This window comes from Pantherophis guttatus, chromosome 14, assembly GCF_059756535.1.
Source record: "Pantherophis guttatus breed Tessera chromosome 14, ASM5975653v1, whole genome shotgun sequence".
Taxonomy (NCBI): Eukaryota; Metazoa; Chordata; class Lepidosauria; order Squamata; family Colubridae; genus Pantherophis; species Pantherophis guttatus.
In genome coordinates this window covers 20738693-20765254 of record NC_142076.1, presented here as the reverse complement: position 1 = coordinate 20765254, position 26562 = coordinate 20738693, and the positions used below count along the sequence as shown (strand labels likewise).

Sequence of the window (26562 nt, the reverse complement as noted above, 5' to 3'; positions counted from 1 at the left end):
AGTTCCCCATTCTTAAATTAGCTGCAAGAAGATTCTAGAGAAGGAGAATCTTCCTGTATTTATAATTTTATTCGCTTTACAGCAGCGGTGAAATCCGGCCGCGTGAACTGGTAGCACCGGTGGCGGGAGGCTCCGCCCACCTGCCAGGACTTTGTTATGTCCCGTTTTTGTCCCTCTGCACATGTGCAGAAGAGGCGTGCGCGCGCTACCATTCCCGAACTGATAGTGAAGGTAAGTGGATTTCACCACTGCTTTACAGCAAATTTTATTCGTATAAACAGCAAGGGAAAGCCAGGAGTTTTAATTTGCCTATATTTTCACTTCTCAAAATAGCATTGTTAAACTGTACTGTGTTAAGGAATGAATTTAACAGGACCATTTGCAGATAATCAAGGTGATCTGCAGAGGAGGGGAACTCTTTCTCTCTCTCATCTCTATATGTCCATCCATCCATCCATCCATCCATCCATCCATCCATCCATCCATCTCTGTCTGTCTGTCTGTCTCTCTATCATTTTCCATCCATCCATCCATCCATCCATCCATCCATCCATCATCTATCTATTCATCCATCTACCCACCCACCCACCCACCCACCCAACCATCTATCATCCATCCATCCATCCATCATCTGTCATCTTCCTTCCTTCCACTCACCTACCTACCTACCTATCTACCTACCAACTGGGGAATCCTGGGAGTTGAAGTCCATATATGTTATTTATTTATTTTATTTATTTTATATTGGATTTCTATACCGCCCTTCTCCCTAAGGACTCAGGGCGGTGTACAGCCAGATTAAAAAAACATGCAGAACAAATATTAAAAACAATTAAAAGATATATAAATTTGGCCCAATTAAAACTCATTTACCAATTAAAAACGTTTAAAACATTTAAAAACAGTTAAAAATTTCATCTTAAGCCAGCCCGGCTTGTTTAAATAAATGGGTTTTAAGGGCGCGACGGAAGGCACCGAGGTCTTGGATTCTCCTTATCTCTGGGGGGAGCTGATTCCAGAGGGTAGGTGCCCCCACAGAGAAGGCTCTCCCCCTGGGGGTCACCAGCCTACATTGTCTGGCTGATGGCACCCCGAGGAGGCCCTCTCTGTGGGAGCGCACGGGTCGATGGGAGGTCGTTGGTAGCAGCAGGCGGTCTCGGAGATAGCTAGGCCCTATGCCATGGAGCGCTTTAAAGGTGATAACCAACACCTTGAAGCGCACCCGGAAGACAACTGGGAGCCAGTGCAGCTCGCGCAGGAGCGGTGTTACATGGGAGCGCCATGCTGCTCCCGTCACTACCCGCGCTGCTGCGTTCTGGACCAGCTGGAGCCTCCGGGTGCTCCTCAAGGGGAGCCCCATGTAGAGAGCGTTGCAATAGTCAAGGCGAGAGGTGACGAGGGCGTGAGTGACTGTGCACAGGGAATCCCGATCAAGAAAGGGCCGCAACTGGCGAATCAGGCGAACCTGACAAAAGGTCCCCCTGGTTACAGCCGTCAGATGTTCCTCCAAGGACAGCTGCATATCCAGGAGGACTCCCAGATTGCGAGCCCTCTCTGTGGGGGCCAATGACTCGCCCCCAATAGTCAGTGATGGAGTCAACTGACTATATCGGGATGCCGGGAGCCACAGCCACTCAGTCTTGGAAGGGTTGAGCTTGAGCCTGTTCCTCCCCATCCAGACCCGTACAGCCTCCAGGCACTGGGACATCACTTCAAGGGCATCGTTGGGGTGGCCTGGGGTGGAGATGTACAGCTGGGTGTCATCAGCGTACTGGTGGTATCTCACCCCAAAGCCACGGATGATCTCACTCAGCGGCTTCACATAAATGTTGAACAGAAGGGGCGAGAGGACCGATCCCTGCGGCACTCCACAAATGAGAGGCCTCGAGGTCGACCTCTGCCCCCCTGCCAACACAAACTGCAACCGGTCGGAGAGAAAGGAGGAGAACCACCGCAACACGGTGCCTCCCACCCCCAACTCTTCCAGCCGGTGCAGCATGATACCATGGTCGATGGTATCAAAAGCCGCTGAGAGGTCTAACAGGACCAGAACAGAGGAACAACCCCTGTCCCGAGCCCTCCAGAGATCATCAACCAACGCGACCAATGCCGTTTCTGTGCTGTGCCCAGACCTGAAACCCGACTGGAACGGATCTAGATAAGATGTTGGAGAGTTATAGTTGGAGAGTCTAGCATCTCCTTCCAGATGTCGATCAAATATCTTATCGGTAGTTGAGCGGTAAGGAAGTGCGTTACTCATGGTGACTCTACAAACAACTGACCCAAGTAAAGTGGAAAGAAACAGTGTTTTATGTAGTGTGTCTCCGCCAGCAATTGTGGGTGCCACCTCAACAAAGATCCACATCTATTCTTCGGCTGGCCTTTTCCCACTCACTCAACAATGCCATTTACGGTTCCGAATTGAGGTCATTTTTAAGCAGTGCGGTAGCCAATCGGGACTCCGTACAGCCCTAAAAACGGGAGATGTGGCACGACAGCTCTCACCCACAGGTCAAATGGCCGCCTTTTGAAAAAGCACCGAAGAATCAATGGAGCATCCCATCAATTTCACTTTTTAAACTGTGTGTCAATTCATGTGTTATTTGAATATATTATGGATGCGGTAAATAGAGCTACGATGTGGAGCTGAAGATACATTATTAATTTCCCCACATTATTGATGACCTTGTAGGTTCGTGAAAAATGGAGACACGGGCAGTGGCGAGGGAAGGGCCGGGGAAATCAAGTCGTAATAAATAATGTAGCTCTTGAGCTACCCTACTGCACACGATGGCAGTAGAACCTCATATTTATTTAAATTGCTTCTGTGTTGCGATTCTGCTAAAGGTGAAAAGCCCGAAACAGTTGTGTTGGAGAAGAAAAGGGGTCTATTTTTCTTTGGTGATGGATCATATCGGACAGGTGCCACCTGCAAAGCTCATACATGGAAGGTTTCCATCCATCGCTGATGCCATGATATTTCCCACTACTGGTGGATGGCCGTGTCCAATGGTGAAATCCAATTTTTTTTACTACCGGTTCTGTGGGCATGGTGTCGCTTGGTGGGCGTGGCAGGGGAAGGGTACTGCAAAATCTCCATTCCCACCCCACTCTGGGGCCAGCCAGAGATGGTATTTCTCCAAACTGCTCAAAATTTCCGCTACTGGTTCTCCAGAACCTGCTGGATTAAACCCCGGCTGTGTCTTCTTCTCGAACCAAAATCTTCTGCATTCTCCATCTCACCAGGTCCATGTCTGGAACTCCAAGGTAGTTAAGACGCCTAACAAGGGACTTTGTCCACAAATGTAAACCAGGGATGAAGGAACCCAGGAAAGCTCTTCAAGATGTCACTCTTCGAAGAAAAAAATATCACACTGTGGCCGGAGAGGTAGGAACAACGTGCTTCATGCTCTAAACAAATCTGAGCTTTGGTTCCATCTGTTGGGGCTAATTTGTTAATTATTCAATAGATAATTTATCATCTCCGCCTGCTTGATCTGTGCTTATTACCTGCTGTCTGCAGCTAAGAGAGCACGGTGTGAATAAAGATAGGATTAATTAATAAAGAAATGTACTGGAGGATGCTAACTGGGAGCAACTGCTTGAAGTCTAAGATTGGAACTGAACAAACAACCCAGAGAGGTGAAACAGCTGAGCAGTTCAATATTCTTACTCATCCTTTTGACAATCAATGCTTCCTGGCTTACCAAGGAGAAAGCTCAGAACTTTCCCATTAATAGACACCAACTTCACCTCTTAGTTACACTACAACTGGGCTACTTCCTAAAGTAAACTTAATTTTTCAGTGATGTTGTAACTTTGAATGGTCTGGAAACGAACCGTCGTAAGTCAAGGACCACCTTATGGTCATAGCGGTGGTGAAATCCTGTTGGTTCTGTCCAGCTCGCGCGAGCCGGTACTCCCAGTGGCGCCTGGTTTGGTGAACTGGTAGCGGTGGCAGCGTGAGGCTCCGCCCATCCACCCGGACATTGTTACTTCCTGGTTTTAACCAGGAAGTAGCCCATTTTTGACCCTTTGTGATGGCGCACGCGACGCGCACATACTTCTCAACCGGTAGAGAATGTAAGTAAATTCACCCCTGGGTCATAGTATTGATATTTTAAATTCTCTTAGCCACCCAAAGTCACTTTTGCAAGGTGGATCTTCACGCAAATCAAATGGAACGGACTTTTTTCTAACGTGGTCTCCCCATTCTTAGGGGCCGTGAAATAAAATTTCTCAGGTATTGAAGATATTTCCAAAAAGCGAACCAATGCCACTCTTCTCATTATTATTATTTTTTTTACTTGCTAAAAAATATAGGTTCTTCTTTCATGAAACACATTTTATTGATGTTAGGGTCCCATGAGTTTAACTGCTATTTTTACACATATCAATAAATCAATACGCCAGTGTTATTTTTTAATTATTTTTTTTTAAAAGTGGGGAGCAAAAGGTTGAAGAAACACTGAGCTAGAATATAAGACAGAGGAAAAATGAACCAGCAGATCTCATCCACAGCGATGTAGCTACACATGGGTAAGACAAGGAGCTGCTGATGGTTGACGAAGGAAAATATGTGTTATTTGTTCAGATGTTGCAGATCTTACGCAAGGCTGCCAAAGTTTATTGGTTTTGAAGCTGAAATTCTGCTTCTCTGGGTGTTTTAAAGGCCTCTTTGACTTCTCGGCGACTCGTGATCAATTTAGCAAATGTTTTGCACAAACAAAAGTTTCCTGCCTGAATTAATTATGGAAGAGTAAAAAAAAAAAGAAAAGAAAAGAAAACAGCAAAAAGAGAGAGTGAGAGAGAGCCCATTTCTGTTTGGATTGCTCTTTTTAATTGATTGCGTTAACATCTGATATTTGTTTTAATTAAAAAAAATAAAAGATTCCCTTCCCCAAAGGGCCGGATTGAAGTCATTACTGGAGTTTTGCTGTCAAATTGGCACTGTCCTGAGGCAGCGTTTAATTCTTCTCCTTCTGCTTATTTATTTATTACATCCATTTCTACCACCCCAACGCCCACGACTAACAGGAATTAAAACACAGACGAATGACCAAAATTTAAAAAAGTCCTACCCAGCAACAGCCCCCATCAAAAATAAAACATCAACCTGTTCGTCCTAAAATCACGTAAGAGCATTTACAGTCAAGATCTAACCATCTCTAGAAACAACTTTGTCTTAACAACTACTTGAAAGATTAGGAGGAAGGATGCCAAGCTACCCAAGAGAAGGACTGTCTTTGACCCAGGGGTGAAATCCAATTTTTTTTTTACTACTGGTTCTGTGGGCGTGGCTTGGTGGGCGTGGCAGGGGAAGGATACTGCAAAATCCCCATTCCCTCCTCACTCCTGGAGGAAGGATATTGCAAAATCTCCATTCCCACTCCACTCTGGGGCCAGCCAGAGATGGTATTTGCCGGTTCTCCGAACTACTCAAAATTTCCGCTACCGGTTCTCCAGAACCTGTCAGAACTTGCTGGATCTCACCCCTGGACTGGTTCTGACAGGTTCTGGAGAACCGGTAGCGGAAATTTTGCACCATAATTCACTATTTATGGACTACAAAAGAGAATTCAAGGAATCTGACCACCTCAGCAAGTATCCATGGTCTGCGACAAATATCCCCCTCTCTCTGTCTTGGTGCTGTGATCATGTAAAACCACTGAGGGACTCTAGATTCTGGACAGGTTAACAGGAAGAGGATTTATTTTCAGTAACACAAAAGTTGGACCATCAAGGCTAGTAATATTTCCTCGGAAACAAACACTTCGAGATCACATGAAGTGTTAATGCCACTTTATAAGGCCTTGGCCAGGCCACACTTGGAATACGGCATCCAGTTTTGGTCGTCACGATGTAAAAAAGACGTGGAGACTCTGGAAAGAGTGCAGAGAAGAGCAACGAAGATGATGAGGGGACTGGAGGCTAAAAACACATCAAGAAGGGATGCAGGAATTGGGTAGGTCTAATCTAACGAAGAGAAGGACTAGGGGAGACATGATAACAGTGTTCCAATATCTCAGGGACTGCCCCAAAGAAGAGGGAGTCAAGCTATTCTCCAAAGCACCTGAAGGCAGGAGAAGAAGCAAAGGGGGGAAACTAATCAAGGAGAGAAGCAACCTAGAACTAAGGAGAAATTTCCTGACAGTGAGAACAATGAATCAGTGGAACAACTTGCCTCCAGAAGTTGTGAATGCTCCAACACTGGAAGCTTTTAAGAAGAGATTAGATTATAATTTGTCTGAAGTGGTGTAGGGTTTCCTGTCTAAGCAGGGGGTTGGACTAGAAGACCTCCAAGGTCCCTTCCAACTCTTGTTATTCTATCTAAATATTGGCCTACAATTAAGAGCTGACCCCTCCGAGCTAAGCATGGGCCTTTTCCACACAACCAGTCAACCTCCCTGAAATGTAGCTGCAAGACACCTGCCCCAACCTTAACTTTAATTAAATGTTCAACATCAGCCCTGGTTACTTTCTCCAGCTTAATCACAGTAGCTTCAAAGCACAAGGCAGGTAGGGTAGTTCAGAATCCTGGAGAGGACGCTTTCACCCCTGCCAGGATGCCAGAGCACAGATCAAAATATTCCACCCTGAACACGGACGATTGTTAAATAGAAGCAGCTCCTCCCCAGATAGCCTTTTACGCAAAAATTGCAGAAGGAAAGGAATCGGCCTTTAGAGCTAGTTCCCTTTAGTAAAACTCAACACTCTGAACATAAATTCTCTTCTATTAATGACCCTCTCAGGCCCCATTGCCTGCTATTCCATCACAGCAGACTTTCCAATGGCCGCAGATGGAGTTTTAATCTCTGCAAAATGCAGGAGGAGAAGTCACGCCAAGCAATGGTGTTTTACTACTTCCGGCCAGAGGGGCAGCGTGGAGTAGGGCATCGAAAGGCCCTTCCGAGACCAGAGTGGCTCATTTCGGATGGCGCAAAGCAGAGCATCTCGATTGGAAGCCGGCTGGAGGTCCTGTAAGAAAGCTGGGCAGGAAGACCCCAATTTATTTATTGAATTTATACGGCTGCTAATCTCACTAGAAGTGTCTCTGGTCGGTGTGTAGCAAAAGAAAAAAAAAAGTATACAAACAATAGACGTGTCAAAGACGTAGCCAAATTAAAAACTAAAAAAAAAAAGCACCAGAGATTAGACTGGCAAGTGTCAAGCTTCAGAACCCAAGAAAAACACCCCAGAATCATTGGTGGTTTTTTTTTAAAAAAAAGCTTTTTGTTAATAATACAAATTTAAGAACATTGGACATGATTTGTCTTCTCCGGTTTAGACATTTTCATCGATTTTTACCTTGCAACAAATACAATTTCTTATCGCTATACATATTTAGGTTATTTATCACATTTCAAACATGTAGGTTCTTTCGTCTGTGAATGTTACATCGATGCCCAGTTCATCCCAATCTATCACAGACTTTTACTAACATAAAAGTTTCTCAACGTTCAACTCATCAATACTCCTTTATCCCAGCATTCTTATGGAAAAATAAAGAGATGCCCATAGATGGAGAAGTATTAGCTAAAATCTTAACTTGTGCGGAAATGGAAAGGTTGACGCTGGAACTCAAGGATAAGAGCGAATCAGAGTATTATGAAATCTGGAACAAATTTTATTATTGCATGGAGAGGAGGAAGAACCCCAGAATCATTCTTGTGGTCATTGTGCTCCTCCTTCCTCCCTGCTCCTTCCTCCTTCCCTCCTCCTTTCTCCTGTCCACAAACCCCATTTCCTTCTAGCATTGATGATGTTAGCTAGTTGGGTCATGAAACATCTGCAAGAAAACAAGCAAGCTCAGAGAGCACCAAGGACCTCACAGTTCCTCCTCTTCCTTTTCCTCCTCCTCTCCTTCCTCTTCCCCTCCTCCTTTCTCCTCTCCACAAACCCCCTTCCTTCTAGTATTGATGATGTTACCTAGTTGGGTCATGAAACATCTGTAAGAAAACAAGGAAGCTCAGAGAGCACCAAGGACCTCACAGTTCCTCCTCCTCCTCTTCTTCCTCCTCTCTTTCCTCCTTCCCTGCTCCTTTCTCCTGTCCACAACCTCACTTCCTTCTAGCGTTGATGATGTTCTCTAGTTCCATCATGAAACCAAGCTCAGAGAACACCAAAGACCCTACAATTCAACCCTGAATTGCAGAGATTCCCGTCTACTGAAAGGAGATAAGTTTACGAGCTTCCAGAAGTCCCACCAGATCTTCCGGCTCCATTCAGCTAGCAAAATCCTAGAATTAGCCGAAACCCTAGGGCAAGAATTAGGAATATCTTTTGATGTGTTCTTCCTCTTGACTCACAGGGTGTGACTCATCCTTCTTTCGTTCTCTTAACTACACGGATGGAAATTGCACTAAAGGCCAGGGGAGGCACAAGGGGAGGGTGTGAGAGAACGAGAGATTTCGTTTTCTTCTCCCCGTTGACCAATGTAGAGGCCACAGCTCAGTGACATCCCAGCTGTCCAAAGCACCCAGAAACATCTCGACATCGAGAACCGTTTAGCACTTCTGGCTGCATTGCTCATTATTTATCGTGCTGATCCTCTCCTCCACTGTGTGTGATGCACGCTTCCGTGGTGAAAAGCGTGAACTAAATATAGTAAGATGTGCTTCAGAGCAAACATACACAGATTGGGCCTTTACAAGCTGAGTCAGTTTGTAAGTAGTTCACCTCTGCTTAAATTTCCCTTACGTAATAGATAGAAGCACCAGGTTTCTGCTTTTCGGGGCAGAAGACACGAGGTAAACATAGGTACTCCTTGACTTACAACCATTAAGTAATCATTGGTCTGTGATGAATATATATCATCATCATCATTCTCATTTAACGACCCCAGAATCCCTTGCAGGATGGAGTCTGGGCAAACGAATGGAGCCGAGTGTTTACTGGCTGGATGCCCTTCCCGTTGCCAGTGTGGAGTTTTTTTTCAGCAGATAAATTCTCAACGTGCCCAGAGAGAGAAATATCTGCCTCTACCTAGCAGCTTCAGGAAATAAAATGCTAGCGACTTGGCAACCACAGAGAGAGAGGGGGGGGAGAGAGAGAGACAGAGAGGGAGGGAGGGAGGGGGAGAGAGGGAGAGGGAGAGAGAGAGAGAGAGAGAGAGAGAGAAGAGAGAGAGAGAGAGAGAGAGAGAGAGAGAGAGAGAGAGAGAGAGAGAGAGAGAGAGAGAGAGAGAGAGAGAGAGAGAGAGAGAGAGAGAGAGAGAGAGAGAACCTCCTGGCTCCAATTTTTCAGCACCGCACCGCTTCTTCCTAATCGTTGTGCGGGTTGTGGCGGGTTGTGGCGAAGTAAATTTCTTGAGCCGGCTGAAGTGGCTCAGCGTCTGCGCATGAATTCATGCGACGCCGCAGGTTTTTCATCAAGTGCCACTTATAAAATCAGCACCTCCGATTCTTCCTCCCGCAACAGCCATCGCTCTTCCAGATACTCAAACATATAAGAACCTGCTCAGGCAACCATCAGGGGGATAATTGTAAAAAAACCCCAAACCCCACAATTTACGGTGCCTGAATTTGACACGTTGCGTGCTTGTCAAGAAGGGCCACCAACCCGAACCGCCCATCTGAAGAGAAGCTCCAAGGAAGAGAGTGTTTTGAAGAAGTGTGTGGATTGTCCACATTTTTGGGGAGTGGGTCTAAAGCTCACACGTGCCCACTTTTCCTCCAAAGAGACACACATGTGAGGTGTGTCTACAAGTCCTGGAGAAACCTACGTTCTTTCGATAAGGTAGATTTCCCCAACCTCTGGTGTCCTCGTGTATGAGATAACCTCCGACTCTTCATAATCTCTGATGGCTGGAGAATTATGAGAGCAGAAGTCTAGGACGGCTGAAGGCAACCAGGCTGAGAAAGGATGTTGAGATGCTACACCGCACATTTAATCAGATGCATTTCAAAGTTACAAGAGCCCAAGAGACTAGATTTATCAAGCGGATGCGATAATGCTGTGAAGATGAAATCAGAACAGGGGTGTCCAACCATGAGAACTTGTGGACTTCAACTCCCAGAATTCCCCAGCCAACATGGGGAAGAGCAAGTCTTCTACAAGTCTCAAAGTTGCCAAGGATGGGATGCCCCTGTCATAGATGCAGGTTGTAGCTTTGAGTCAGAAGAACCAATATTTTTGCATCTGGAGAACTTTCAAAGCTAGGGTAGAAAGCAGTGGTGAAATTCAAATTTTTTTTACTAGCGGTTCTGTGGGCGTGGCTTGGTGTGGCTTGGTGGGCGTGACAGGGGAAGGATATATCAAAATCTCCATTCCCACCCCACTCCAGGGGAAGGATACTGCAAAATCCCCATTCCAACCCAGCTCTGGGCCCAGCCAGAGGTGTTATTTTCCAGTTCTCCGAACTACTCAAAATTTCCGCTACCGGTTCTCCAGAACCTGCCAGAACCTTCTGGATTTCACCCCTGGTAGAAAGAGTTCCTAGAAGCAGACAGAAGAACTGCAAAACAAGCAAAAGAGAAACTTGGAGAACCAGAGAAGAAAAAAATCTGTCAGAATATTCACGACTGGGAAGGCACGGTAACAAGGTCAGCCAATGAATAGGCATAGCAACTGGGTCAGCCAATGAGAGCTGTTTAGAAACAGAAACTTAAGCAAGGAGTCTGGGCGTGGCTTAGGTATTAAGCTCTGAGGCTCTGAAGTTGCAAACAAGTCTGAACTAGTCTAGTCTGCTCTGAACTGCTGGAACTGATAGCAACCTCTCCTCTCTATCACGCTGGAAGAATCAGCTATTGGTATTGTACATTTATCTTCATGTGTTATTATGTATATAAAGAAGTTAATGAATCTTGCTCAATTTGCCTCTGGGTGCTTTCTGGATTTGATTTTCTGCCACAAACTCTGATAAAATTCTGCAGACGACATCCTACACATGGGTGCAGAAAGCATTATCATCCGCTGTCTATTTTTCCTGCAAAGTCTGAATATGACACAAGCAATGCCATACGGGCAACTTTATGATGCTACCGTGCCTCCTCATCTTCACGGAGTTAAGAGCGGGCAGTGCTACCAGCATTCTGAACAGACCTTCTTCTCAACTCAACCCCATATTTATCTTATCTATGGTTGGTGACATCAGGCAGCTTCAGCACTGAGCGCTTCCTCTCCCCAACTTTTCTGAACTGAAATGGCTGTAATTAAAGAGTTAGACCGCGGTTAGACCGGAGCCAATCACGGTAGAGCTCCAATGTGACCTATCGTTCCCACAACCCGGCACCTGGGCATCCCAGCCCGTTAATTTGAAGGGTTCTGTTGTCATTAATGAAGAGTTGTGTGCTCCTTCGTGTTGTCAAACTGCAATCAGGTAGGTCACAGGTGAAGAATAAATTCTTCCAGAACAAGACCAATTACACCATTTACATTTCATTAGCTGACTTGTTAGAAAATCCAGAGGTGGGTTTCCCACACTTTCCTGCCTAATAAACAACACAACGATGGAATTAATAAGGCCGGTGACACATGCTTAATGGCCCTTTCCCGGGAATTTGCAAGAGAGATTGCCGAAAGTTGCTGGCTCCCACCTCCGCCGTTTGCAAAATTAAAAGGAAAACGTTTCTCAAGAACGCCGAAAGGTCAGTGAGGAGGAAAGTTAATATGCCACAAGCCATTCCGTCAACAGGCACATCGACCAACAAGCAGCCTACGAACCCCACACAATTCAAATCAACTGCACAGCTAACCAGTGATGGAACCGGCCCTCAACCAACCCACGTAAGCCTCCCAACCAGCACTTCACCTCTCGATGACCCTCAGTTGATGTGGCCTCCCATCACAAGACCCCCACTTGACGTGACCTACATCCAACCTATCACAAGACCCTCACTTGACACAACCCACACCTGACCCATCACAAGACCCTCACTTGACGTGACCCACACCGACCCATCACAAGATCCCCACTTGACACAACTCACACCTGACCCATCACAAGACCCTCACTTGACGTGACCCACACCTGACCCATCACAAGACCCTCACTTGACATGACACACACCAGACCCATCACAAGATCCCCACTTGACACAACCCACACCTGACCCATCACAAGACCCCCACTTGACGTGACCCACACCTGACCCATCACAAGACCCCCATGACACAACCCACATCTGACCCATCTTTGGGACTACTCGTGTGTTTTACTGACTCAGGAAGCCTAGGTCAGAATATAGATCATAAATGAGGGCCATATCTATGTTTCAAGATTTTGTAACTCAATCTTTTCCATTGCAACAAGAGTGAATTATTCACAATGAGAATCTCACTTTTTGGGTTGAGATGGGCCTAACCCAACAGTTCAAAGCAAAGCAGCTTTGGTGGACATATTAAGCATCGCTGAAGGAATTCTGGGAGTTGAAGTCCACAGGTCTTAAAAGTTGCCAAGGTTGGACGCCCCTGCTCCAGGGAGACAGACATTAAGCACAGAACAGAGAGCAAAATAGCCGCTTAGCTTCCCATGTCAGGTGGGGAGCCAGCTACGGTTGGCTGCAGAAGGCCTGCCACTTAAGAGCGATCTGGAATTGCAAAGTTCAGCCTGGCTGAGAGCTCATTACGATCCCCTCTTCTGAAAGCAGGAGCAGCTGAACACTAGTACTACACGTAAGGGCTCTTCAGAACTTCGTGTCCTCAATCAGTTAGGAAGGAACTGACTTGGTGACACACTTGAGCCTCTTCCTCTGAGCGACATCTAAGCTTCAGTTCCTCACCTTCTTCTCTGCTTCGTGCCAGGAATGGGTTATGTAGAGTTTGCTCTTCCCATCTGCTGCCACCAGAGAAAAGACGCATGGATTCATTTCTTTTATGGAGACGGTTGGCTGGGTGGGTGGCTTCCTCCTCCTCGTGACTCAAGGCAGTTTACAACAATGAAGTGAAAGGTGCAATAAAGCACGAAAGCAAGCGAAAGAAGAATGCATTCACCTGCTTTTGCCGTAACTTAATTCAGAGATCACGAGCGTCCAAATCATGGGGTTTTGAAGAAGAGGTTAGACAGCCATTGTCCGGATTGATATCATAGGGCAGTGATGGCTAACCTTTTTGCCATCGCGTGCCAGGAAGGGGGGGCGGGGGAGATTCGCGCATGTGTGTGCCCACACCCATAATTTTATGCCATTTCAGGCCTCCGGAGGATCTCCGAGTGGGTGGGGAAGACTGTTTTTGCCCTCCCCAGATGCATAGAGAGGATCTGGATCCAGGTGAGAAAGAAAAACGGGCCTTCCCCATCCACCCCAGGCCCTCTGGAGGCAGGAAACAGCCTGTTTCCCTACTTCTGGTGGGCCCAGAAGGCCCGAAAATCAGCTGGCATGCACGTTGGAGCTGAGCTGGGGTGCCCACTGATATGGCTACGCGTGCCACCTGTGGCACGCGTGCCACAGGTTCACCATCACGGTCATAGGGTCTCTTGCTTGAGCAAGGGGGTGGACTAGAAGACCTCCAAGGTCCCTTCCAACCTTTTTATTGAAGAAAAGCCATTGGTCTGATTTCAAGAGTCCTGTTTTGTGTTAAGAGAAGGAGAAAGTGGAGAAGAAAAGCAGAACAGGGAGGGAGGGGAAACCCCCACCCCCCAGGAAGCATATAAATAGCTTTAGAAAGGATTCCCCCCCTCCCACTAGACCCCAGCCCCTTCTCCTAGGCAAGGCAATCACAGAGCAAGTCAATCAGTGCCACCATGCTGACGTGAGAGACGGAGGGAAGGAGAGAGGGAGCCTGGCAAAGAGGAACGCAAAATCTGACAGCGTCCTGCTGTAGCTTTGGGGCTGACCCCCATCGGACTCAGCAGCTGGCTGGTTGCTAGTCTTTGCAGAGCTATTACTCCAAGGAGGGGTGGGGAAGGCGGGGAATTCAGCTTCCATCGATACGACAAGTCGATCTCGCCTAATCCTTTCCTACCCTCCCCGGATTCCATCCATCGATCTACGTACGGTGACAAAGGAGCTATATCTTGGCATCTCATTTTCTGTGGCGATTCATCTCATTCGGAAGAGGGGGAAAAGGGAACCGTTCCAGCTGGTGCGGAAGATTCCCGTCCTTGGCTGGAGCCCTGCATTTAGCAAATAAATCTGCTTTCGGTGACACATAACAGAGCTGGACAGTTCAGATCTCCCCTTGATTAATGAATCTCAATCAACCGTAGAGTCCAGGCTAATGAGCTATGCATCACCGCGAGCCAGCGGTGCCTCAGCACTGCACGAGGGGATGGAGATTGAAACAGGGGCAGGGAAAATCATTCTTTGGACAGCTCCAGCAAGGTTCTGGCTTCACGTAGACCACCTACATGTTGTCTCCTTGAATTTAAGACGGGTGGCTGCTAGACCAATGGGAGAGAATATCTGTAGCTCAGGGTTGAATTGGGCAGCCCTTGGTGCTCTCTGAGCTTGGTTGCTTTCTTGCAGACGTTCCAAGACCCAACTGGGTAACATCATCAGTGCTAGAAGAGAGTGGAGTTTGCAGAGAGAGAGGAGGAGGAGGAGGAGGAGGAGGAGGAGGAGGAGGAGGAGGAGGAGGAGGAGGAGGAGGGGGAGGAGAAGAAGAAGAAGAAGAAGAAGAAGAAGAAGAAGAAGAAGAAGAAGAAGAAGAAGAAGAAGAAGAAGAAGAAGAAGAAGAAGAAGAAGAAGAAGAAGAAGAAGATGGCTCTTGCATGGAGCACAGTCTGTAGTTGTTCTCCACGCAAGCCTATAGCATTCTACATTGTGGGGGCTCCATCACTGGAGGTTTTTAAGAAGAGACTGGACAGTCACTTGTCTGAAATGGGATCGGGTCTCCTGCTTGAGCAGAGGGGCTGGACTAGATGACCTCCAAGGTCCCTTCCAGCTCTATTCTGATTCAGTGTTTCTCAACCAGGGGTGAAGTTCACTTACCTTCCCTCCCGGGTTGCAAATGTGCGCTCGCCATGCACACACTCACTTCGCTTGCCGTCGTCCGCACATTTGCATGCGCAGAGGTTTAAGATTGTGGCAAAATAGCGACGTCATGAAATCCGCGCGGATGGGCGGAGCCTACCGCAGCCGCCACTACCGGTGGCGTCCGAGATGGATAGAACCGGCTGAATTTCATCCCTGTTCTCAAACCTTGGCAACTTGAAGGTGTCTGGACTTCAACTCCCCAGAATTCCCCAGCCGGCGTGGGTTGTGTGAAGGCCACAGCTCTTCGAGCCGCCAAGATTGAGAAGCGACGGCCTACAGAGTCCGAGCACGGCCGCTTTGTATTTTCAGCTCCTTCCCCTGCAATCCCAACAACAATATAAACAGGGAAGAGGGTGGCACAAAGGCGTTTGCCCCATTCTGACCTCAGGAATAGCTGTTAGGTTTTGCCCACCTGCCCCTTGGCACGAAGAGAACGCTGGAAATTTAAAGATCCGTTCCCCGAGAACATCGGGACTGTCAATCAACCATTTTTTAAAAAAATTCAACAAGAGCAGAGAATTCTCAAAGAAGCTGAAAACCATTTACTGAGGTAGGAGAGACTAAATAAAATCTCCTTAGGCTATCATTAGAAAAAGAGAAGAAGAGAAGAGACATTTAAACATCCAACGAGGTGACGAGATTCTTTGTGTGGGAGGCCAAAACTGAGAAGAAGGCTTCCTCTTCAGGTTTCGCCTCTAAAAAGCTCCCGGGGATGAACAGAAGGTTTTTTATACAACATTTGGAACAACATTCTTTCAACTAGCTTCAGCCTCACTGCCTCTCTGGAACTAACCTCGATAACCTTTCTTAAGATGCCAAGTCCACAGACAACACCATGGCCTTATCAGAAGCTTCTGAATGATCCAGTCCCTTGAATATCTTCTGAAAAAAAAAAAGGTCTTCTATTTTGGTGGAGCCTTGTTCTTATGCAATGGAATTTTTGGGGGGTGGGGTGGAGTAGGTCAATCCAAGGGCCAGCAGCGTTCTGTTCACATGGTGGCCAACCAGATGTTGACTCTTGGAAACCCATAAAAGTTTTTGTTCTCCAACGCTTGACATATCTACTTCAGTGAAAGGAAGGCCTAGGAGTGACATGATAGCAGCGTTCCAATATCTAAGGGGCTGCCACAAAGAATGGAGGGGGTGGGATGTCAACTTATTCTCCAAAGGACCTGAAGGTAGGGCAAGAAGCAACGGATGGAAAGTAAACAAGGAGAGAAGCAACCTGGAACTAAGGAGAAACTTCCTGACAGAGAGAACCATTAACCAGCGCCTCCAAATGTTGTGGGTGCTCCATCACTGAAGAAGCTTCTTGGATGAGAAGCAAAATGTGTTCAAAGAAATCGAGCAAGTCCAGTTGCCTCTTGGAAAAGCATCTTTGGGGCAACCATGACCTGGATGACCGAGAATCTCCTTAGACATCCATTATTGGATGTTTTCAAGAAGAGCTGAATAACTCCTTCTCTGAAATGGTATAGGATTGGGCCAGAAAACCTCTAAGGTTCCTTCCAATTTTTTTATTCTGTTAATTAGGATCAATCAATCAATCAATCAATCAATCAGAATAGAGCTGAAAGGGACCTTGCATGTGGCTCTTTCACCCCTCTGCTGTGGCTCCCTGTCACTCAAAATATGCATCACAACTGCCAATGTGCGACACCCGCCGACACGCGATTTATTGAGCTTTTCAACCTCCGGTAGGCCAACCATGGATAAATCCAAGAAAAGAAAAGTTTCAGAAGAAAACGGAACGTTTAATTCAACTACATATGCTAGTTTTGTGGCCGCTCAAGAAATAGTCAGGCACGGGAAGAGTTTTTGTGACTCCCGGTGTTTTGTTTTCTGTGGGAAACGGGCCCAAATGGCTCTTTGGGTGTTTCAGGTTGCCGACCCCTGCCCTATACTCTTTCAGATAACATTTAAGTGATAGATAAGAGAGATAGGACATAATTCTTGGAAGCAGTAGCCGTGGCTAGTCTTCTCTTCTACGAATTTGCCTAATCCCTTGTTTTGGTGCCACCAGAAAAAAGACTGAGTAGATCTATTTAACGGGTTTTGGCACCACCTCCTTCCTTGTCCTCCGTGACCCTTTTCCTAATAACTGAAAAATCTGACAAGCCTAAATTTAATCATGCCCTCACCTAGATGATGAACATTAATCTCACAGCTACTGATGGGTAATTTAATTAGGGTGCATTTGGAATGAATTACAATCACCAATTAGCACCATCACGTCCGAGTCGGCAATGAACAGAGGGGAGTTAGTAAACTACCATTGTCGGGCTGGCTTAATTACAAACATACTCTCAGTATTAAATCTCCCTTCCCCTGCCTTCCTTCACCAATGTTTGCATCCAAGCATTTTATGATATGAGTTTACGGATGCGGGACATAAATACACCAAGCCCGGCTGTCTAACAACCTGCCAGCAATGGAGAAATATCAGAAGTTTTATTATTATTATTATTTTTCCAAGCGCAGCACGTGTCAGGGTGAAAAGGGAGTCTTTTCGTGCAGGCTTCAAATCTTCGCCGGTTTCTATTGGAAGGAAAAATGGAAGGCTCCGGGGGAAGAGATTCAATCCGGCCTTGGTTATAGAAAACCTTTTCAACTCATTCGCTGGAATGTAATCCTCTCGGGATAGAGATAAGAAAGGCGAAGGGCTCTGTAAAATCAAAACACTTTTTGAAATGTGTGGCTGTTGGCTTTAGCCGGGTTGCCCAAGGCAACCGTCTTCTGACGTGGGAAATCAGGGGTTCAGGAAATCAGAGGCAACCCCCCCCCCTTTAAACCACGGCCATGATTTCGAGGGAGCAACCAGGAAGCAAAACTGAGGGTTGATCTTTAGGGCAGCCTAAGCTCTTTATTTTTTATTTTATTTTATTTTATTTTAAATTTGTATACCGCCCTTCTCCCTGAGGACTCAGGGCGGTGAACAGCCAAGTAAAAACATCAAGTACAAATATTAAAATACAGTTAATATATATATATATAAATTTGGCCCCATTAATTAAAAACAATAAACAAAACACTTAAAAACACTTAAAAAATTGAAGGAACGATGGGCTTTCAGATGTAAAATAAATTCTTTTAAAAGCCTTTAGGGTTGGTCCCAGGAAGAAGCCAACTGGGTGTGCCATGTATACAGAAGAGCAAGGCAAATATAGAAGATCAGATGATCGGAAGATCTTGCCTCCAGAAGTTGTGAATGCTCCAACACTGGAAGCTTTTAAGAAGATGTTGGCTAACCGTTTGTCTGAAGCGCGTAGGGTTTCCTGCCTAAGGAGGGGGTTGGACTAGAAGATCTCCAAGCTCCCTTCCGACTCTGTTATTCTATTGTTCTATTGAGCAGTGGAAAGGAGCGATAGATGTCCTAAGGCTCGCCATCCAATACAAAGGCATTTATGATGCTGCGGACTTCCAACGTAAAATGAATGCATCGGTTTGACGCCACTTCTGCCTCCAAAAATCCAGCTCGTGTTTTAGCCCTGATAAGCATGGATTCAAGAAGCAAATAAGGATGGAGGGAAATCTGAATGACATCAGTAGGGAAAAAGAAATGCCTCGGTAATCAATCCCCCCCAAAAAGACCAGTGTTCACCAAATAGAGGTAAAAGAGAACTGGAAGGATTTTCAGCAGCTCACTGATAAAGTGATTTCTGTTTTGTTTGGCTGGTTTTGGTTATTATCAAAGAGAGTTTCCCAACCTTGGCAACTTTAAGACTTGTGGACTTCAACTCCCAGAATTTCCCAGCCAGCATTTTGCTTACTAATAGGTGGATTAGTAGCATCCTTCTGCTGTTCAGGACTATTAATTTCCTCTGATTAAAAAAAAAAGAAAAGTCAGAACAAATATGGGGCTTTTGCAAGCTGCACTGGAAAGAAAGTGAGGAAGGAGTTAGCAAAGGTTGAATCAACTGATAAAGACAAAAAAAAAAAAAAAAAGGAATACAAAGCAAATTCAAAGACCTAGAAAGACCATTCACAGCATCACTGAACAATGTTCTCCAGAAGTCTTCAATGGAATGCCCTCAAAAATCAATGTCCCCAAATGTTGGTCAACCACGTGACAAAGGGGCTTACTACTTTGTACGTACGCATCTTCTAGTCACAAATGTTGCTCTAGAAAACTTCCCACTGGGATCCCAGCCCACAAACTGAATCTGCCTCTTACTCTACCTTGTCCTAAATCTGCTCCTCCAGAGTCAGTTCCTATTCCTTGACTCCACAGATGGCCATTTCTGCTCCTATCTTTGGATGGTGTTCAGCCACCTTCCTAATGCAGGACTGGTCAACCAGCTTTCGGCTTTGCGTGTGAGTCATTGTTGGGCAGCTACATATATATATTTTTTGACAAATAAATCAATATTGCCCTTTGAAGGAGATTCTCAAAGTGATGTACTGGAATTCCTCAAGGCTTCTTTATCCTAGGATGGACCTCCAGAATCATGAATTGATGTCCCCTGCAAAGCATTCTCCAGATTTCAAGGTGGAATGCTAGAAAGAGATAGTTGAAAGGAGAATGGAAAAGAAAGAGACTCATATGACCATAACAGTAGAAAAAACTGAAGTCGGGGAGGAGGTCCCTATTATATGGGGTCGGTTATTACCTTGAATTGGATTTAATTCTCTCAAACATGATTAATAATAGAGCTCTTACACCTCTTCTTCAAAAAACCGAGTGTGTGCTTTTTAATATTTCGGTGCCCCCCCGCACGTCTTTCCTCATTTCCCCTTGTTCCCGAAAACATCACACACGAGAAAATCAGAAAATTGCAGCTCAGAATGACATAATTTGATTGCAATAGCTCAGAGGTATGAGGGAAAACCGGATTCTGACTACATTACTCTCTGAGAAAAAAAAAAAAACAAAAACCAAAAATGTTACTTGGAGCAATGAATTCATTTGCACATTTCCCCTACAACATTATGCTAATTTTAAAACAGAATTTTAATGTTCGGGAGCAGGAATTTTTCACAGCCAGCGCACTTGGTTGGAAACGGAGGGTGAGTTTGGGAGGAGGAGGAGGAGGAGGAGGAGGAGGAGGAGGAGGAGGAGGAGGAGGAGGAGGAGGAGGAGGAGGAGGAGGAGGAGAAGAATTAGAAGAATTAGAAGAAGAAGAAGAAGAAGAAGAAGAAGAAGAAGAAGAAGAAGAAGAAGAAGAAGAAGAAGAAGAAGAAGAAGAAGAAGAAGAAGAAGAGCATTTGTAGATCAAGAGGGAGGGAGGGAGGAGGAGGAGGAAGAGAAGAAGGAGAAGGAGAGTGGAATCCTTGGTGTTCTCTGAACTTGGTTGTTTTCTTGCGTGTCATAACCCAACTAAGTAACTTCATCAGTGATAGGAGGGAATGGGGTTTGCAGAGGAGGAGGAGGAAGAGGAGGAGGGGACAAAGGAGGAGGAGGAGGAAGAAGGAGAAGGAGAAGAGAGAGCCACAGTCAGCAAATCAAGCATTATTAAGCAGCAGGTTGAGTCCATCCTAACTGCATTTTCAGAAAAGTAGAGCGAGTTTGGCCCGCTGCCCAGCTTTCACAATGATGGGAAAATAGCTGACTCTTGAACCTGGCATCCAAGGAATCCTTAACGACTTGAATAGATTTTGGTTTGGAAAATTGGATCCCGAACAGCTGACAGTGAGGAGAACCCGTATGCAACAGCAAATTCTATTAATCCGTTAGCCGCGCAATTAAAAGAGGAAGTGGTGAGCCCAGGAAGCTAATGGGGTAGCTAAAGCCCACAGGCCCTTTAGTTCAGGATCAGCTGCATGTCGATTAGGCTCAACAGAAGGAAGCCGACAAGTCGTGCCAAGAAAACCTCTGAAGCTGCAAAGAAAAGCTGGATGATGGGCTCAAAGCATCGTACGGAGATGATAGTCCTGGCTCCATCGCAGAAAGCCTGCCAATGTTGGCTCCCTCAACATCTCAGAGGGTTGAGGAGGACTTTTCCAAAGCCACTATCTCTAGGAGCAACGGTAAGGAACTTGAGAACCATATCATGGTGCCGGAACAGAAAGTTTTGGTCTCAAGGTGGAGATCTATTGGCCTTTTTTATCTTGGGCATGGAGTAAAATTAATAGAGAGAGTCAGTCTGGACCAGGGGTTAAGGCAGTGGATTACGAGCAGGGAGAGCTGGGTTCTCCTCATCATTTGTCTGAAGTGGTGTAAGGTTTCCTGCCTAAGAAGGGGGTTGGACTAGAAGACCTCCAAGGTCCCTTCCAACTCTGTTATTCTATTTCTAATTCTCCTCCACCTCCTCCTCTGTACAAACCCCACTTCCTTCTAACACTGATGATGTTACCTACTTGGGTCATGAAACATCTGCAAGAAAACCCACCAAGCAGCAAAGACCCTTTAATTCTTCATCTCCTCCTCCTCTTCCTCAACTCTACAAACCCCACTTCCTTCTTACACTGATGGTGTTCCCTAGTTGGGTCATGAAACGTCTGCAAGAAAATAACCCAACTCAGAGAGCACCAAGGACCCCACAGTTCAACCCTGAGCTATAAATATTCTCTTTTATTTAGCTGTGTAGCTGCCAAGAGTCAAGACTGACTTAAAGGCACAAAGACACACACACACAACTTCAGCCCATTTGCACAACCATGCGAAGAGCTATAATTTCTAAGAAGGGTTGCTGATGGATTCTTGACTAAGGTGGCAAGAAGCTGACGTCTTTTCATGTTCCCGTTAGGTCTCCTAATTTGATGTTTTCCTTGGCCGAGGCAGAGGAGAAGCCACGGAAGGTGAGAGCCTGAAATATTAAAACTTTCCTTCCGCAGCCCTCTCCTCTTCCCTAGCCTTTCCTTTCCCACTGTTTAGAGCTATAAATCTCGCCGTGGCGCAAGATGACTACCGAGAAACTTATTACTTTTATTAGCCCAGCTGCTAGGAATCAGGATGTATTAACGATCCATCAGAAAAAAAACAGCTACATCAATCCCAGTGAACCGCAAGCAAGCTATAACAGAAGCTCAACCTCGACTATTGTGCATGTTGGGTGGGAAATATCAGCTGGCGACAAAACTTTCTTTTCAGCTAACAGTTTTTTTTTTTTTTTAATAGAACGGCGTTGGTTTCTCTTTCCCTTCTGCAGTTTTAGACACTCTCATCTATTTTAGAGTGGCTTAGTCCTTCAAGCATCCGAGCTTGGTAAAACCAGACATGGTTTTCTCAAAGAAAATGGGTCTAAAATGGATTCGTGACACTTCATTCAAAAATGGTTTTAAAAAATGCATCTGTGATGCTTCAAGGCCACCATGTATGTCCCTTCATCTCTGGGAATTTTGCAGTACAGTTCTGTCGTAGGTTTTAGAATAGAATAGAATAGAATAGAATAGAATAGAATAACAGAGTTGGAGGGGACCTTGGAGGTCTTCTAGTCCAACCCCCTGCTTAGGTAGGAAACCCTATACCACTTCAGACAAATGGTTATCCAACCTCTTCTTTAAAACTTCCAGTGTTGGAGCATTCACAACTTCTGGTGGCAAGTAGTTCCACTGATTAATTGTTCTAACTGTCAGGAAATTCCTCCTTAGTTCCAGGTTGCTTCTCTCCTTGATTAGTTTCCACCCATTGCTTCTTGTCCTGCCCTCAGATGCTTTGGAGAATAGCTTGACTCCCTCTTCTTTGGGGCAGCCCCTGAGAAATTGGAAGACTGCTCTCATGTCTCCCCTAGTCCTTCTTTTCATTAAACTAGACAAACTCAGTTCCTGCAACTGTTCTACATATATTTTAGCCTCCAGTCCCCTAATCCTCTTTCTTGCTCTTCTCTGCACTCTTTCTAGAGTCTGAGCATCTTTTTTACATCATGGCGACCAAAACTGGATGCAGTATTCCAAGTGTGGCCTTATCAAGGCATTATAAAATGGTATTGTCACGTCACGTTTTGTGAAGAGTTGGACCTGGAAAGACCTTGAACTGTTAGTTGGATACTCAACTGACCCAAATATCTTCTTAGAGAGATGTGAACGCTCTTTCTTTAGGCATTTCAAGAGATTTTGAGTACATGCAGAAAGAACAATCTCTGCTTCATTTTCAGAAACCCGATTAGCAAATATGCGTTTGGAGTAGGATTTCTTTCTCCCTGCAGTTGGCCAATTCCTGTAAGGCTTCAGAAGTTGGGTGAAAATAATGCTAGGTTTGTCCATTTGGGGGCCTCTGGAAATTTTGGAGTTATAACTGCCATTATTTCTAGCCAGCACAGACATCTGTGTTAAGACTATGGCATGGTACCGATCTCAAACATCTGAATGGTAGATTATTGGTTACTCCTGAAATAGCATTAACTAGCTGGATCAATCGATCCTCTTCTTTCATGCAAATCACCCATTCGCTTCCTTCCTTCCTTCCGAAACACATCCAAGGTATAATTCCAAATTCTTCTTGAATTCAACCTTTCCAGCTTAGAAAACCGTATTTGTAGTACGGGACTTGGATCATCACACAACAATTCAAATCGGTCGTTGGGAGATTCACTCACAACAATGAACTAAGATGGATCTCGGCTTGATTCACACAGACCATTTTTACGTCCTGAAGGAACATGAGAAGCTACCTTAGGGTTTACGTACCTCAACTGATTTTTTTTTCCTTCTGTATCAATAGACTAAGACTTCTAGATGGACTTGGGGCATAGTTCTTTTTTTTTTTTAATCGTCTCTGGAGATTTTCAGTCCTCCAGGTCATGATTGTCCCAAAGGAGCTTTTTCAAAAGGCAACTGGATTTTCTGTTTTTCCTTCCCATCCAAGAAGCCCCTTCGGTTCTTCAGAAGGCAACTGGACTTCGTTTTTTTCCTTGAAGACGTTTCACTTCTCACCCATGAAGCTTCTCCGTTGTTTTGTTTTGTTTTTCTTAACGTATTTTTAAAATTAAAACTGGATGGCAGAAGTGTTATTTATTTATTGGTTCGATTTATATGCCGCCCTTCTCCAGAGACTCAGGGCGGCTTACAATGCTTTAAGCAATAGCCTTCATATTTTTGTATATACCTGCTTAGTAGGGCTTTCGGGGGCCCCCCAAGCGGTGTTCTTTTTTATACAAAGTCAGCTTATTGCCCCCACAAACCGGGTCCTCATTTTACCGACCTCGGAAGGATGGAAGGCTGAGTCAAACCTTGAGCCTGGTGAGATTCGAACTTGCAGTAATTGCAGGCAGCTGGTGTTACTTAACAGCACTTTAGTCTGCTGCGCCACCAAGGCTGTTAACTTCCAGAAGCAAATGAAATGAAGCTAAAAATCTGTACAAGATCCGAGGTCCCCATCTCAAAAACATGCTACCGCCCACTAAATAAATATCCCTATAATTCCCTGGCACTTCTTTCTGGAAGCTTTCCAACCGTTTCAAAAGAAGGTCTTGCATGGCAGAAATAATTGCAGCGCCAAACTCCAGATCCGTTGGTGCGTGAGCTCACCTGTTGCAGCATTTTCATTTGCGACTTGACCGACTCGTGACATGTGACGATTCAACCCATTTGACCCGGTTCATTCAAACTCTCCTGGTGCAATTCTATTCCGAAACTACTAGTTTTAAGACATCACCGCTCCTGAAGCTCAATGGTCTTATTTATTTTTATGCTCAGGCTTGACGCTGTGCAATTTCAAATCTGCATACATTTAAATTAATTAACATATGCAATTAAGCCTTGGCATTTCCTTGCTCGGAGTTGGCAACAAATAATTACAAAATCTCCAGTTGTTTCCAGCTGTGTTTATGCAGAGGCGGCTTCAGCTAAAAATCCAGGAACCTGCAGCCCGGAGATTGTATACCGCGAGATTCGCGGGGACATGCTCATGCGCAGAGTCCCATGCTTTTCGGGAAGGAGCATCTTTTGCAGGACTTAACCGATTCCCTGGGTTTCTAATCCCTCCTAATAGGATTTTTTTTTCTGCACAGCTTTCCCAGATATTCAGGTTTGCGTCATGAGTAAATTACACTGATGACTACCTGCAGAGTTCATAATTGCTGATGAGAATCCAAGCTTGTTTGCAACGTTTAACAGAATAGCAGGGTCGGAAGGGATCTTGGAGGTCCTCTAGTCTCACCCCCTGCACAAGCAGGAAACTCTGTACCATTTCAGACAAACCTCTTCTTGAAAACCTCCAGTGAGGGACCTTGAATCCAACTTCTGGATTCAAGATGTTCCACTGGTTAATTGTTCTCACTGTCAGGAAATTTCTCAATTTTAGGTTGCTTCTAAAACTAAAATTCTTAGTTTTAGGTTGCTTCTCTCTTTGATTAGTTTCCATCTGTTGCTTCTTGTCCTGCCTTCGGGTGCTTTGGAGAATAGACCTGTTCTGTTCTGTTCTGTTCTGTTCTGTTCTGTTCTGTTCTGTTCTGTTCTGTTCTGTTCTATTCTATTCTATTCTATTCTATTCTATTCTATTCTATTCTATTCTATTCTATTCTATTCTATTCTATTCTATTCTATTCTATTCTATTCTATTCTCAACCAATACATTTTATTAAAAGGGATGAGTTTTTGTGAGCTGAAGTTCCCAAAAGCTTACGTCTTTTTGCAAAACATGCTAGTTGGAAAAGATGCTACTGAATTCTTTCTAATTTTTTTTTTTTTTTTTTTGCTAACAAGAGTCTTTTACTAGCAAAAAGATTTCTCTGAAACGGTAAGATTTTCCGTGCTTCTCTATCATATGGGCTGGTTTTTGTGACTTGTTGGGAAGGAGTTTTAGTTCCCCAGAGGCAAGGGTCAGCAACCTGCGGCTCTGGAGCCGCATGTGGCTCTTTCACCCCTCTGCTGCGGCTCCCTGTCACTCAAAATATGCATCACAACCGCCAAAGTGCGACACCCGCCGGCACGCGATTGATTGAGCTTTTCAACCCCCAGTAGGCCAACCATGGATATAATCCACGAAAAGAAAAGTTTCAGAAGAAAATGGAACATTTAATTCAACTACATAGGCTAGTTTTGTGGCCGCTCAAGAAATAGTCAGGCACGGGAAGGGTTTTGTGGCTCCCGGTGTTTTCTTTTCTGTGGGAAATGGGTCCAAATGGCTCTTTGAGTGTTTAAGGTTTATTAAACCCTGTTTAAGGTTTATTTAAGGCTCTTTGAGTGTTTAAGGTTTATTAAAAGGGATGAGTTTTAATGCAGATCCCTGCCCATAGGTATTTGTGTTAGGATTTGGGGATCTTCTCTGAAACGCTGGTCTCCAACGAGACCTCTTTATCAAAACAAAATACAAAGCAAAAAAACTCGCAAGGAGTATCATCAACAATGGAACAGACACAGTGGCCATCTTCGGAGTTCCTTCACGGTCCAAATACCAACTTTCTGATTTTATTTTATTTACATTTTCCAGGGAGAAACATCTTCATCCCTTGGCTTAAGAATTTATTTTGCTTTGGAAGCTGCAACCTGGGAGGAGAATAATTCTCACACAACTACAAAAGTGTCAGAGAACACAGTTCATGCATTTCCTTCGCTAATTAAAAAGAGCTGAGAAAGGCAAATCTTTTATCGAGTGGCAAATACCCTCAACTGACACCCAAACTTTCCTGAAAACTGGGTGAAATCCAGACTTAAAAAGAGAAAACTCAGAGAGGAGGAGGAGAACGACTGTGGGGTGTCCTTGGTGCTCTCTGAGCTTGGTGGTTTTCTTGCAGACCTTTCATGACCCAGCTAGGTAACATCATCAGTG

At 45.2% G+C, this 26562-nt stretch overlaps 1 protein-coding gene across 3 annotated transcripts in view; it reads right to left on the bottom strand.

The window, feature by feature from the left end:
- The window catches only part of MAD1L1 (mitotic arrest deficient 1 like 1), a 350909-nt gene that overhangs the window by 37929 nt on the left and 286418 nt on the right, over positions 1-26562 (bottom strand). Inside the window, exon 18 of one of the 3 annotated variants that reach the window (XM_087878666.1) lies at positions 4331-4736. The exons of the other annotated variants lie outside the window; for them this stretch is intronic. Coding sequence (XP_087734792.1) covers positions 4627-4736 — 110 coding nt within the window. The 3' untranslated portion in view covers positions 4331-4626. Of the gene's footprint in view, positions 1-4330; positions 4737-26562 lie in introns of those variants that run through there. 3 annotated transcript variants of the gene reach the window in all.